A 12,243-nucleotide genomic window follows, 5' to 3' on the forward strand; every position below is an offset into this window, starting at 1 on the left:
CTTAGAGAATAATTCGGCTGTAGTATCTTGGATCCCTTTTTCTTTCTTTCCATCCCAATGTTGAAGCGTTCAAAATGAGTCCAATTGTTCAGATTTACAACCACATAAGGAGAACTATGGGGCGACACATTGAGCTGTCACCTACATATTTATGAAAGGCAGCGACTGTAGAAAGTGCATTACAAGCACTTCCCCGATACCAAGGCCTCCCTATTTTTTTTATTTTTGTGCGTATGTGTTTGTGTGGAGACAGGAAGGAGTTGGGTTGCATCAGAAATAGCTCTCCCACCTGCTGAGGATCACTGAAAAAAAAAAGATGACAGAACATTTGTCGCCCCCACCCCTGTGTCTTCTTCCTTTTATTGCCTCTCATTACTCACTGGGGTATTGTCTCTTGGGTTCCTGTTCCCCCACTGCTGTATTATAGTTTATTTCAATTGCTAAGATGCAATGGTCAAAACTGAAGCCACTTTTTCAAAACACAGTCTGCATTACCAACATGTATCTTGGCCAAACAGTTAGTCACACCTCCAAAAGTCAAACCACCAAAACACTTACAAGCCTCAAAATAAACTCATTCAACCAAAACACTGGCAACAATTTTCACTCAGAAAGCATGTGTGCTACGGTAAATTGATGAAGATATCTGTTGTGATGTGAATAAGAATCTGTGCCCAATAGACATGTTTCCTTTCTATTTTTGTACTTGTTTCCATTATGCTATGCAGTGCTGTAAAATAGTCTTGTCTTTTCCTTTTCTGCATCTCATTGACATGCTCTGTCAAGAAAATACAGTGCATAAAGTAACTGTAACTGTGAATCCTGTCCAATCCCCTGCAATGTATAACTCTATGCCATACAGAAAAAGTGCAGCTTTGTGCATTTTCAATCATTGTTATCTAAACCTTAGCCATAGTTTACCAATACAAATAGTTTTGCAAATGTTGAGGATGATTCTAGAAATGTGCGACTGAAAAAAACTGCATTCAGCAATTTACTCATGAAAAAAAATTGTCATTGTCATTGTCATTGTCGTCCCTTGCCTCTCCCTCCTACTCCCCTTGCTCTGTCCATTGTTGGCATCCATTGTTCAAAACAGTAGTATACATTAGACCTATAAATATAGGTCTACTGTATACTAAAGCAGTGATTGGTTAGTGATCAGTAAAGCAGTTAGTGTTTGCACATGTGAGGAATGGGTATGAGACCTGGTGAATAAGTGTAGCATTTTCATTGGTTGTGTTTTGAAAAGGAAATCAGGTCACTTCCTGTTAGATGTTTGTGTCTTAGGTAGAGAACTGTGTGTAGTATTTTGAAAAAAATGTTTTATGCAATTTAAAACTGAGTGAAAGGCTGAGAAATAGCTAATGGTTTTGGAGATTTGAGATGAGGTTTTGCTCTTTGAGTGAGAGGTTTCAAAAATCGTGTGACATCTAAAGCAGTTGTAGAAAACTGTAATGCAGTCAAATGTTTGTATAAAACACCAATTATGAGATAGTTGCCTTGGGGACATAAGGAATATTAAAAATACAAAATCACTTGTTGTAAAATCCTTTTCCTGTGTGTGTGTGTGTGTGTGTGTGTGTTTTATTTCATCATTTTATCATCGTCATTAACTGGGCTGTGTGTACAATGAACATTCAGACATCACCCAAGGGCAAATTGGCACGACATTGAAACCGCAAGATGGCAGAAGGTTTTATGACAGCAGCCAAAAATAAATAAATAGATAAAATCTCAACTTTAGGCATCATCAGCAAGTGAAATTTGTGTTCATAAATTTAAACAAACAACAACTCTGACTTAGCTTTTCTGCATTTATTCAATTTGAGGATTTTATCATTTCACATCTACATATTTTATCTTCACATACACCCATAACTGTGTTGCCATATTTTGATGCCACATACATAATACATACATAAGAAGAAAAAAACTGTTTGAAAACATTTATATATTTCAGTATTTTTCCCATGTTGTCAAAAAATAGATCTGAATAAATCGGTCTTGTCTGCATTAATTTCACACAGACACAGTGTCTGTATTTTATTATACACCATGATGATTTTTTAGAAATTTTGCATAGTGTAGGGTGTAATGGCTGATATCTGTATTTATATTAGGAGCCATGACTGAATTTAAGTATTTAACATATTTTGAACCTTTATTACGTACTTGTATTTGTATTAATTGCATTAGTGTTAGTGTTAGTGTTAGTGTTAGTGTTAGTGTTTAGAAATTAGCTAGGCTTCTCCTCACCTTATGTGAGATTAATGCTGTTGTACATGGTCCCTGACAAATAAATGTAATAAACTAAATACATATATGTATGTAATTTACAAATATGATCATGTATTCATATTTTTGTATGTAATGAAGAAGATATTCAAGGTTAAAATCGCAGATAAGTCAGAGACAGAGTGAATCAGGCACAAGAAATCACTTAACAAGGTTTAAACATGCTATTCCTGTTGCAGACAAATTTCCTCGTTCATTTTCACTCTGGTTTCTAATCTCTGAGAATCCCTCACAACTCTCTGAGAGCAAAGGCTTTTTCCTGTTTCGTGCAGCTCTTCCCGAAGATGTCCTTGTAGCTAATTCTCGGTTTACCAAAAACACCTTAGCACTTGCATCAGCTTTATTCCAGTATAAGCCAGTGGAAAGAAGAGAAACTTGATGCTTAGAGGTTAGGTGATTTGCAAGAAGTGTCAGAGCTCAGGCCGAGATTAGCATGCATGCTCTGAGATCTTGATTAAGTCAGGCCAAGGAATTGTTGACAGCAGATGTAAATGCAAAAACGCACATGTAACAGGACAAAGATATCAGCTGAGGAGAATAGGTCAGAGAGAACACAGGCCTTTTAAATTAACAAATTGATGAAGAGATATTTCACTGGATGCGTGAATATTTTGACCTGAAGTACTGACAAACATGGTTAAAAGTGTAAAATAAAAGGTGAACATTTCACTCAAAGGACAATTGTCAGCACAGCTTACTGGCCATGTTATTCTAATGACTTAAGTTAAGGCTATCAGACAAAGAGAAGAGGCCGATCAGGAGGAAGGTGGTAAGAGGCGACAGGAACTCAACTAGTTGTGTAGTCAAAAAAGGCCTACAAGGGTACCTGGATGAGTATATAAACAATACATGTATATGCCTGCACACATCTATGCATCTACTTATCTTATAAGTATATTTTTTTGTAAATGCATATACCCCCAAAGAAACACAGTAACATAGGCTGGCTTACACAAACATCTTGCCACTAAGTGGTTAACAAGTCAGTTGGGTCGCACAAAGTGAGAGTGTCGAAGTTTCTTGTCTTTGCTGCGTATCCATTTTGTTATAAAACCCAATTCCTTTACAGATCTGAGACAAAAGCGCTAACGTTTCCACATTGTTGATATGCCACATCTGTCTTTTTATTAGTCACTGCCAGGACACATCTGCAGAACATCAGCCATTGCAGTAGAGTAACAATAACAGTGGAGACAGATCAAGAGAGAACTGACAACTGTGTGGCATCTCTTTTCCATGTGTGTTTAACATCTTCTTAATGACATTGTTCAGACAATAAATTGTATCTCTTCACTTTGGCGGCTATTTAAACCTAATATTCCACCTACTTCTTTTCCTATTAACTCCGAGCCAACGTGGCAAAAAATGGGGCTGTTTCTTTATCTGTTTTAGGGTGCTTTGTAATCACACCAGCCAGTATTTTTTTAATCATAATATCTGTGATTAGAATAGATCAAATGTCATAGGGGCTGATTCCTGTTATATAACCTTGAAAATGTCACTCTACACATGGATAATTCAGAGTGATAATGACAAGAGCTAACAGTCACAGCATGGCTGCATGTGAATGACATGTTTGACTAAATACCCAGAAACTGAACAATAAACAATATAAGTAAATTATTTCCTTAAATCTGATCTTGACAGTGTGTGACAGTGTTACTAAATTCATGTTGTCACAGTTAAAGGCGACCTATAATAGCAGATGGGCCTGGCCTATTCTTAGAATATGATTGTGTGCTTTTGCTTTGCATGAGGGCTTTGGGTGTGTATTGTACTCATCATGCATTAATGTGCATTAATAGTTGGCTAGAATTTGAAATCATGGACATGTTTTGGGACATTATTCTGTTGTTGTGTAAAACGCAGCAATATTAGGACAATACCATTAAAGTAATGCTCATGATTTATTATTACACTCCACTGGTGTTGTCACAGTGTCAGGGGAGGTGATATTTCATGCCTGGTCCCGTGCCAGCACATTCTTGGGACCAGACATTATATCTGCTGTCCATGCGTCACACTGCTCATATCAAAAGCTGCCCATTGTCTTCAGCAGCCGCTGTTTGACTCTCTCTACATCTCTGAAGACACTCCTTCACCGGTAAAACCACCATTGTTTTATGTTGATGAAAGTCTGAATGGAGCTATTTTAATACATTTAATTTAGTTTTAGTCAAACAGTGAGCTAGCTGTTGTTATAGACAACAGGACAATGTTTTACCAGTTTTACGGTGGTAAAATGGTTAAAATGTTTATTTATCTTGTATGTATCTTAACATGTAATTAATTATTGCAAGTTTGTAAAATATGTCAGCTTAATGAGAAGATTTGATTTGCCAAATCTTCTTCTTGTGACTACTGCTGTCAGGGTCATGTCTGTTTTGTCAGATAGCGAGTTTTTTTTAACAAATCTGTTGAGGTGTCATTAGCCATCATGCAAAAACAAAAAAAAGTTGACACTGAATTGTCCTTGTTATGTCCTCGCTTTAATCCTGTTGTAAAATGAATGTTGAGAACTGTTTTTTATGTGGTGCCCTGACAGGTCAAATTACATTGTGGTTTATTGCTGTGATGCATTACCCCTAAACTGTACTAATGCACACTTCTGTTTCTCTCATTTTTGGTTTGTTTTTGCAATTATAGTTGAAGTGTCGTAAGAAAACTCATGGTAATCCTCCTGGATTATAATGTCATGTTCATATTTGTATGCTTTTGTATACATTATACTACTCTTGATTACAGGAAAACTGTTGACTTATTAAATAGATAAAATGGTAACTCTTTTTATGTTCTCTTATAAGCCTTATTACAGCTTATTACCTCCTCATCCTCATTTGTCCCTGTTTGCGGTTTCAGGAGCCCAGCAGACACAAAGCGATGAATCCCAAAGGGGATAAGGTGAGCCAGTCATATTCCAGTATTAATCCTCCATGCATGGAGTGAGAACACATTGTCCCTATGCACATGGCAAAGATCTGGCAGTGGCTCTCTTGCAGAGTTGTTATCAGCATCACTGAGAGCTTTCCCCTTGACTTCATCCTAATAATAAAGCATTATCTTTTCACATGCGCCTGCAGTTAAGTGTTGTCGCGTTTCACACTCACAGGTCTTTCCATACATATTTTACTGTGTATGGAACAGTTGATGGACATGTCATGTCTCACAACTGCGTGTAACCTCACTTTTCTGCAGTTTAAATTATATTGCAAGGTGTACATCAAATTGTATCCATCCTCTGTGTATGCACTTCTTTACAAACCTGAATAATCTCACTAACTGTTTAATAATGATTATTGAAATACAAAAATACTCTATTGTGTTGTGAAATAATACCAACAAATACCTTTTTCCTCAGCCGAAGTCGAAGATTTCGGCTTCCCGCAAGCTCTCCCTCAAGGTGAGTACTTATGATATAACGTTTTTGTTGGAGGTACCCCCATAACCCTGTCAGAGTGGATGAGGCTGGGAAAACCATTTGCCATTACTTTGCACTATTTTAATCATTAATTCATGACTTTTAGCTAAGATTGCCAATTTCCTAAAATGGAAATACGGAACACCGTTAGCAGTCCACAGACTGAAGGGAAATGACAGGGAAGTGCAGAGACAGTCAATGAGTGAGAGAGCGACTGAGAGAGACACAGAGAGATGCAAGCCATCTGTTTTTGTAATAGAACATAACATGACATACAAATATCTTAATAGTCTAACCTGCAATAATTCTCTCATACTGAATTGATTCTCAAAAATATGGAACAAGGCTTATCAGTTCAATATGGACTGAATTGATTCTCAAAAATATGGAACAAGCCTTATCAGTTCAATATGGAACACAACTACTACACACAATTACTTTAACATTCTATTCAAACTGTTTATCCATTACTTTTACTGTAGCTAATTATTCCAATCATTTATCCATTGCTTTAGCTAACTTTTCAAGCATTTATCCAGTACTTTAGCTAACTATCCCAAACATTTATCTTCATTATTCATTTCCATTAACAGACCTGAGCTCACTTGCTGACTGGTTTCCATGCACTGTCAACCCCAACAAGTAGTGGTCATGTGTTACAGCTGACTCAATGTGTGAATTTTATATAATCAAAATGTAATTTCTATTTTTGAGCTACTCCAAAATCTTTCCAGGCACCACCAGGCAGCTGCAGAAGTAGCCATGGCTGGGAATCACTGCTATAAATTTATATTTAAATACTGTGTATGTGTATAACTAATACACCTTTTGCCAAATGTAAATTTACCAAATAGCAACTTGGAGTCTGGGTACTTGACTCGACTAAAGTGGGTTCCCTCCAGTTTTGATAGGTATCTGTTTTGTCCAATCAGATGCTTCTCCTCACAAGAGCCTGTGAGGATTTGGAGAGGGAGAGGCAAGAAAGGGAGGAAGAGAAAGTGCGCTATCTGGGAGAGAAGTTGCCCCCTTTGCAACTGTCTGGATTACCACTGGAAGAGCTTCAAGTAGGAGTCATAAACCACTAAAGAAAAGCCTTTTCGACTGCAGAAAATGTATGAGCATGTTTGAGTTATATGTTTAAAACTCTATTTTTCATCAGAATCTATGCAGACAGCTTCATTCAAAAATTGATGTTGTGGATGAGGAGAGATATGACTGTGAATCCAAAGTGAGCAAACACAACAAAGATGTAAGTCTCTGAACACCCTCCAACACCTAGCACATATTCTTCTTATCTTGCACAGTTCAGTCAATGTTAAAAAAAAAACAACAAAAAAAACTTGTTGACTTGTTGAAAGTTTGCTTGAACTTTTCTACCAACCCGAACTACTGTACATTTACTTCAAAACCAGCATGTAATATATATCCATATTCAATCACTTTGAAATTATTTAATGCTACAGTCTTCAGCATATTTATACCTTTAAAAAAGGCTTGCTCCATAAAAGTCAGAACTTCCTAGAAGCAGGAGCTCATAGTGACTTTATCCGTAGTTGTTTTGAGTTTGTTTCATGAATTTCCTGTCACATCGTTTAGATCCATGAGCTGAAGCTAAAGGTACAGGACCTTGGAGGCAAGTTCAAAAAGCCTGCCCTGAGGAAGGTGAGGGTGTCAGCAGATGAGATGATGAGAGCTCTACTGGGCTCCAAACACAAGGGCTCAATGGACCTCAGAGCCAACCTCAAGTCTGTGAAGAAGGAGGACGTCAAACAGGACAAGGTATAAAGAATCCCAAACGTTTAGTTCGTCAGTCTGAAGGTTCTTCAGTGTGCGGGAAATGTGGTTGTTATGGAGAGATAAGCATGTAGATGAAATTTCTTTTCAGGGAGATGTGTTTTAATCCCGGTTTTTCTGTTCAACCCCAGGTGCTCACTAGTGAAGTGAGTGACTGGCGTAAGAACGTGGAGGCTATGTCAGGCATGGAGGGTCGCAAGAAGATGTTTGATACAGGCGGCGCCGGACAGTGAGACGCTCTGTGACGAGTCCTGCAAATGAATAAAGCTGGTCAACTAAAGAGCAGGGAAGAGGGAGTTTAGATAGAAATATGGAATACTTATTTGAAGGCTAAGTGAGTTGAAAGCTGTAGGAATTAAGCATAAGGTCATAAGCATGTATAACCCTTAATACATCGGCTTTGCTTCTATTTGCTTGATGGCCATTTTCTATGCAATGATTCAGAGCACTTAAAGAAAAGTGTAGGATGAGAGATCCATTTTTTTTATTACCAAAGAGCAATGTTTTGTTTTGTTATGACATCTTTCGACAATTAAAAGAGGATATGAATTAACAGACACTGTTTTTGTCTTTGATGTTCCATATCTGTACTTGACCTTGTCATGTTTCATTTTACTGGCAACCGTTGGTTTATGTGCGTAAGAGGATGGAAAGCAGCTTAACTCCTCATGGATTAAAAAAAAGGAAGATGGGAGGGGGCACAACAGGCGTTACCTGCCTAAACTCAACTGCATGTTTAAATAGATCTTGCCGACACATCCCTAAAAGTGAAAATGAACGTTTAAAGTGTACTCAAATTTAAATTGTAAGGAATGATAAAACCAGTTTATTTCACCAGACTGTAACAACACTTTATAATAAAAGAGGTAAAGCTTCAGAAATTTTGAACAAACAAGTAATTAGCTAATAAATTCAAAAGAAAATTGGATTTCCTGATAATAACTGCCAAGAAAGTATTTTGATAATCATAATTGTGTTTTGTTTACTTTAATCATTTCAGAAATGATGAAAAACAAAAACAAATTTACTGCTCCTAGACATGTTTTATAGTATGATGACAGAAATAAACCACAGGAGGTGAATCTAAGACTCTGGAACACCTGGGATGATTATTTTTAGCCATGATGTTGTGCCATCCATAACTCTCAGCCTTTAAAAGCAAAACTTGAGCTGGATAGCAACACCCACTGGCATTATTGTCCTACACATTGCATGCATGCATGTGCTTCTTCTGTGTGTGTGTCAGTGGGTTGACTGACTGCTGTCGCCCAGCCATTGTAATTTCAAGTATGACAGTTACACCAACAATAGCTTCCTAAGATCCTTGGAGGTACACATCAGTTGGTGTGTTGTATGCTTTTATGGGCTGGTAATGGAAATGTGTGTGTGTGTGTGTTTAAACAGCTGATACACATCTTTCATACAGAAGGCAGGATCACAATGTCTGATGATTGTTGGAAATAATAGCTGGTGAAAAGGTACACCCTCCTCAGTTTGTCCTCACATCGACCTCAACTGTGTGTGTGTGTGTGTGTGTATAAAAGCTGATCTATAACCTCTTGTCTGCCCCTTGCCTTCAGGCTTAGCAAGTTGATAATGAAAAGCAACCCAGGTCTCGATACACACACACACACACACACACACACTCTGTTTCTATAAATAGGCACTGATGAGAGCGACCTTCACCTAGAACGAATGTTCCAGATGTGCTGTCCAGAGTTCATTCATGTCAACACCACATGATGACGGTACACTGTAAATGCAAAAGGTCGTGACGCTGTGTGAAAATTTAAACCAACACAGTTAGTGTTGCTTGTGGGATGTGACACACTGTGCTTCACTGTCAGCGCCACTTGGTGGCAGACTACAATCGGAGTTATAAAGTACACCTGTAACTGAAGGTAACTGAAAAGTGGATGTTTTAAGTTTTGGGAATTCAGTAAAATCCCAGAACACGTATTAACGATTTATCTTAAATTTGGTCTTTCTCATTTTAATTCTCTGGCTTATGTACAGTTGCCTAGATTTCAACAAAACTGTCAAAAATGAAAAAAAAATGTCTTCTCTTTTTTTATCTAGTAACTTTTGCATTTTAGAATGACTATTGTTTTTGTTCTTTTATGAAAAGAAGATGTTTGTAGTGTGAAAGTTGAGTCAATTACTGCCTGTTTCAGAGCAAAAAACACATAGCAAGTGTTATTAGAAGACTATCCACTATCCAGGTATTCTTGATAGAGGGGAGATTGTGTGGCTCAAGTGCTTTCTATTTTGGTGACACCTGGGCGTTGCTCTACCTGGATCCATGATTTGTGATTTTGAGATGTAGAAAATAAAAAAAAAATTACAAAGTAAAAGTAAAATTAAAACCAGACTTAAACAACATAACACAAAAGAAACTCCCTCTGTCACAGTCTGTCTCTCCTCTCCAGCCACATTTCCCAATTCCAATTTCATTGCCATTTTCCATCCATCCACAAACACCCTCCGACTTTATCTCCTTTCCCCATCACCTTCTTTCATTCCATGTGTTTTTGCTTTTGAGCTACTGCTACTCAAACATTAACCAGCCTACATGGATCATTACCTGTAAGCCTATAGATGTCTTCATTGTGGCAATAAATCCCTGAACCGTACCACTCTACCTATTTGTCTGCATTTGGGTCCTATATCCGTTGCTCTGCTCACAACAGCTGCAACACCCTCCCCACCCACCGATGGAGGATAAAATATAAAAATATTTGATGGACGGAGTGGAGCCTGACAATAAATAATTACCTCTGTGTTTCTAAGCAGCGCTAGTTCATTTCACTCATGGAATAATCCAAAGGAAAAGAAAAATGAGTGTGAAGTCTCCAAAGAAAACACAGAAGCAGATTACTTTGTTTGCAGTGTATATGTGTGTCACCTGATGAGGAAGCGTGATTGATGTCATTAATCTTCAACATGCAGCACGAGCAGTGCATTTATAGCTGCAGGGACTCGGGGGGGTGTGGGGTGAGGTGAGGGATGGATAATATTGGAATATATTTGACAGAAACAGAGGGTGGCCTGGTGATTAAACATGACTGCCCTATGAGTGGGAGCTGGCCAGGCTCAGTTCCTGCAGCAGCTAACGTTGTGTACGCAAGCAGTCATGTGTCTAGTCAAAATGTCCTTCAGAAATAAGTGTACACTGTACCAGAGACAGAATTGGATTCACAAAGGCACAAAAGTGGTAAGCAAAAGTGTAAGAATATTTTTCTTTAAATACTATTCGTTTTTTTATACACTCTGTTCCAAACCCAGCGAAAAATAAATGCCACTGCAGTGATACTCTTTTAAACCGACATGTGAAACTAAACCTATAATTCTTGTAAATTTTAACTGAAAATAAATCTCCCCAATATCACTACATCTTCACAGTCCAGGTACTTGGCAACAGGGAAGAGCAACCAAATGTAGAAAATCAGGCAGGGCAGGTTGAATTAAAGGCACTTTTCTAGAAACTGTGGGCACTGAACATTCAGGTAGAACTCGGGAAACATGGTTGGAGCTCTATGACAGGTGACCGGACTGGCCATTGGGAGTACTGGGAGTTTTCACGGTGGGCTGCTGGACAGTTGGGTCTGTTACATGCCAAGCAGGCAGTGTTTTCCTTCCTGCTTTCTGTCTCTCCCCCTCCCCATGTATTTTATGATGCATCCTGTTCACAGTGGTTGGCTTGCACCTGTGCAGTCTGGCCGTGCTGCTCATTGGTCCGGCAGCTCTTAAGCAAACCAATCGTCATGCAAAGCCCACAATAAAAGAAGCCGTCCAGAAGAGTTCATGCTCTCTATGGAAATATTAATATGTAGCGGTTCTGTGTCAGCCTCATTAGCATTAAGACATACAGCCAGAAGACATCTGGACTTCCTTTATGAAATATTATTTATCAACTCTAGAAAAGTTTGGCAAGGGACAAATGTCATATTCATGTGGGTCCAAGCACATTCTGGTGTCCTGAGCAACGAGAAAGCTGACAAGTTGGCAAAAGAAGCAGTGGAAAAGGAGCTGTTGATGTCAATATTAAAATAAGAGGGGACAGGTGAAGTGTAAATCAACAGAATTGGGATAACACAATAAAATGGGAGACATTTACACTCAATCCAAAACAGAGCAGACATGCTAAGAAGTAGGGGATTAAAAATGCAAAGAGCAAGTGCACTTTTCATCATGGGAAAACCTCCAACTGGTCAGGCCATTGCCAGGAGGATGACACATTCAAACATATCTTTACAACATGCAGGAAATTTATACATGAAGGACAAGCAATAATAACACAATTACAAAAAATAGGGCGGGAAATGAACACTGTTAAAGGTATATTAGAATGTGGATGTGTTGAAGGGAGGAAATGATTATTTGGTTTTTTGAGGGCGATTAGGGACGCTGAGGGCGAATTAAAAACTGAAGGTGGCAGTAATGCAACACCATGGATGCCATCTGCTGTTAAACTTCAGAGAAGAAGAAGAACAAGAAGACATTCACGCTCTCTCATCCTCTGACCATGCAACTGATTTGTGTATGTGTGCCCTTGAAAGAAAAGTAGGGTATATGGTAGGAGGTTGGACGTAGGCAATTTTGGGGTACCCTGTACATTTTTCACTCACATAGTTTATTTCTTTCTAGAAACACAAGGTCTATTGGTTGGTTCCACCTCTGTAAATTTTGGTTAAGTGTAGATTATAATTATAATTGATCCTTTTGTTGTTTTT

General features: G+C 38.3%; 1 protein-coding gene across 2 annotated transcripts; it reads left to right on the forward strand.

The window, feature by feature from the left end:
• Nucleotides 1-4,326: 4,326 nt before the first annotated feature.
• On the forward strand, nt 4,327-8,065 carry LOC119918519 (troponin I, slow skeletal muscle-like). Of its 2 annotated transcripts, XM_038739297.1 has the most exons (8): nt 4,327-4,402; nt 4,945-4,969; nt 5,158-5,199; nt 5,657-5,698; nt 6,649-6,780; nt 6,876-6,965; nt 7,313-7,495; nt 7,642-8,065. In XM_038739297.1, exons 2-8 carry the CDS (start codon nt 4,967-4,969, stop codon nt 7,741-7,743), a joined length of 594 nt encoding a protein of 197 aa, XP_038595225.1. In that variant the 5' UTR covers nt 4,327-4,402; nt 4,945-4,966; the 3' UTR covers nt 7,744-8,065. The 2 variants fall into 2 exon arrangements, with proteins under 2 accessions (XP_038595225.1, XP_038595226.1); XM_038739298.1 differs by lacking the exon at nt 4,945-4,969 and having other exon boundaries at nt 4,334-4,402.
• Nucleotides 8,066-12,243: the final 4,178 nt, after the last annotated feature.

This window comes from Micropterus salmoides, unplaced genomic scaffold (assembly GCF_014851395.1).
Source record: "Micropterus salmoides isolate LMB-PRFRI ecotype aquatic unplaced genomic scaffold, ASM1485139v1 Ms_hic_scaffold_23, whole genome shotgun sequence".
Taxonomy (NCBI): domain Eukaryota; kingdom Metazoa; phylum Chordata; class Actinopteri; order Centrarchiformes; family Centrarchidae; genus Micropterus; species Micropterus salmoides.

What these genes read in the sequence shown, in the direction of transcription:
- LOC119918519 (XM_038739297.1), top strand. An exon ending in CCCGCAAGCTCTCCCTCAAG is followed by an intron (nt 5,699 to 6,648) that starts GTGAGTACTTAT and finishes TTGTCCAATCAG; the next exon opens with ATGCTTCTCCTCACAAGAGC. An exon ending in TACCACTGGAAGAGCTTCAA is followed by an intron (nt 6,781 to 6,875) that starts GTAGGAGTCATA and finishes ATTTTTCATCAG; the next exon opens with AATCTATGCAGACAGCTTCA.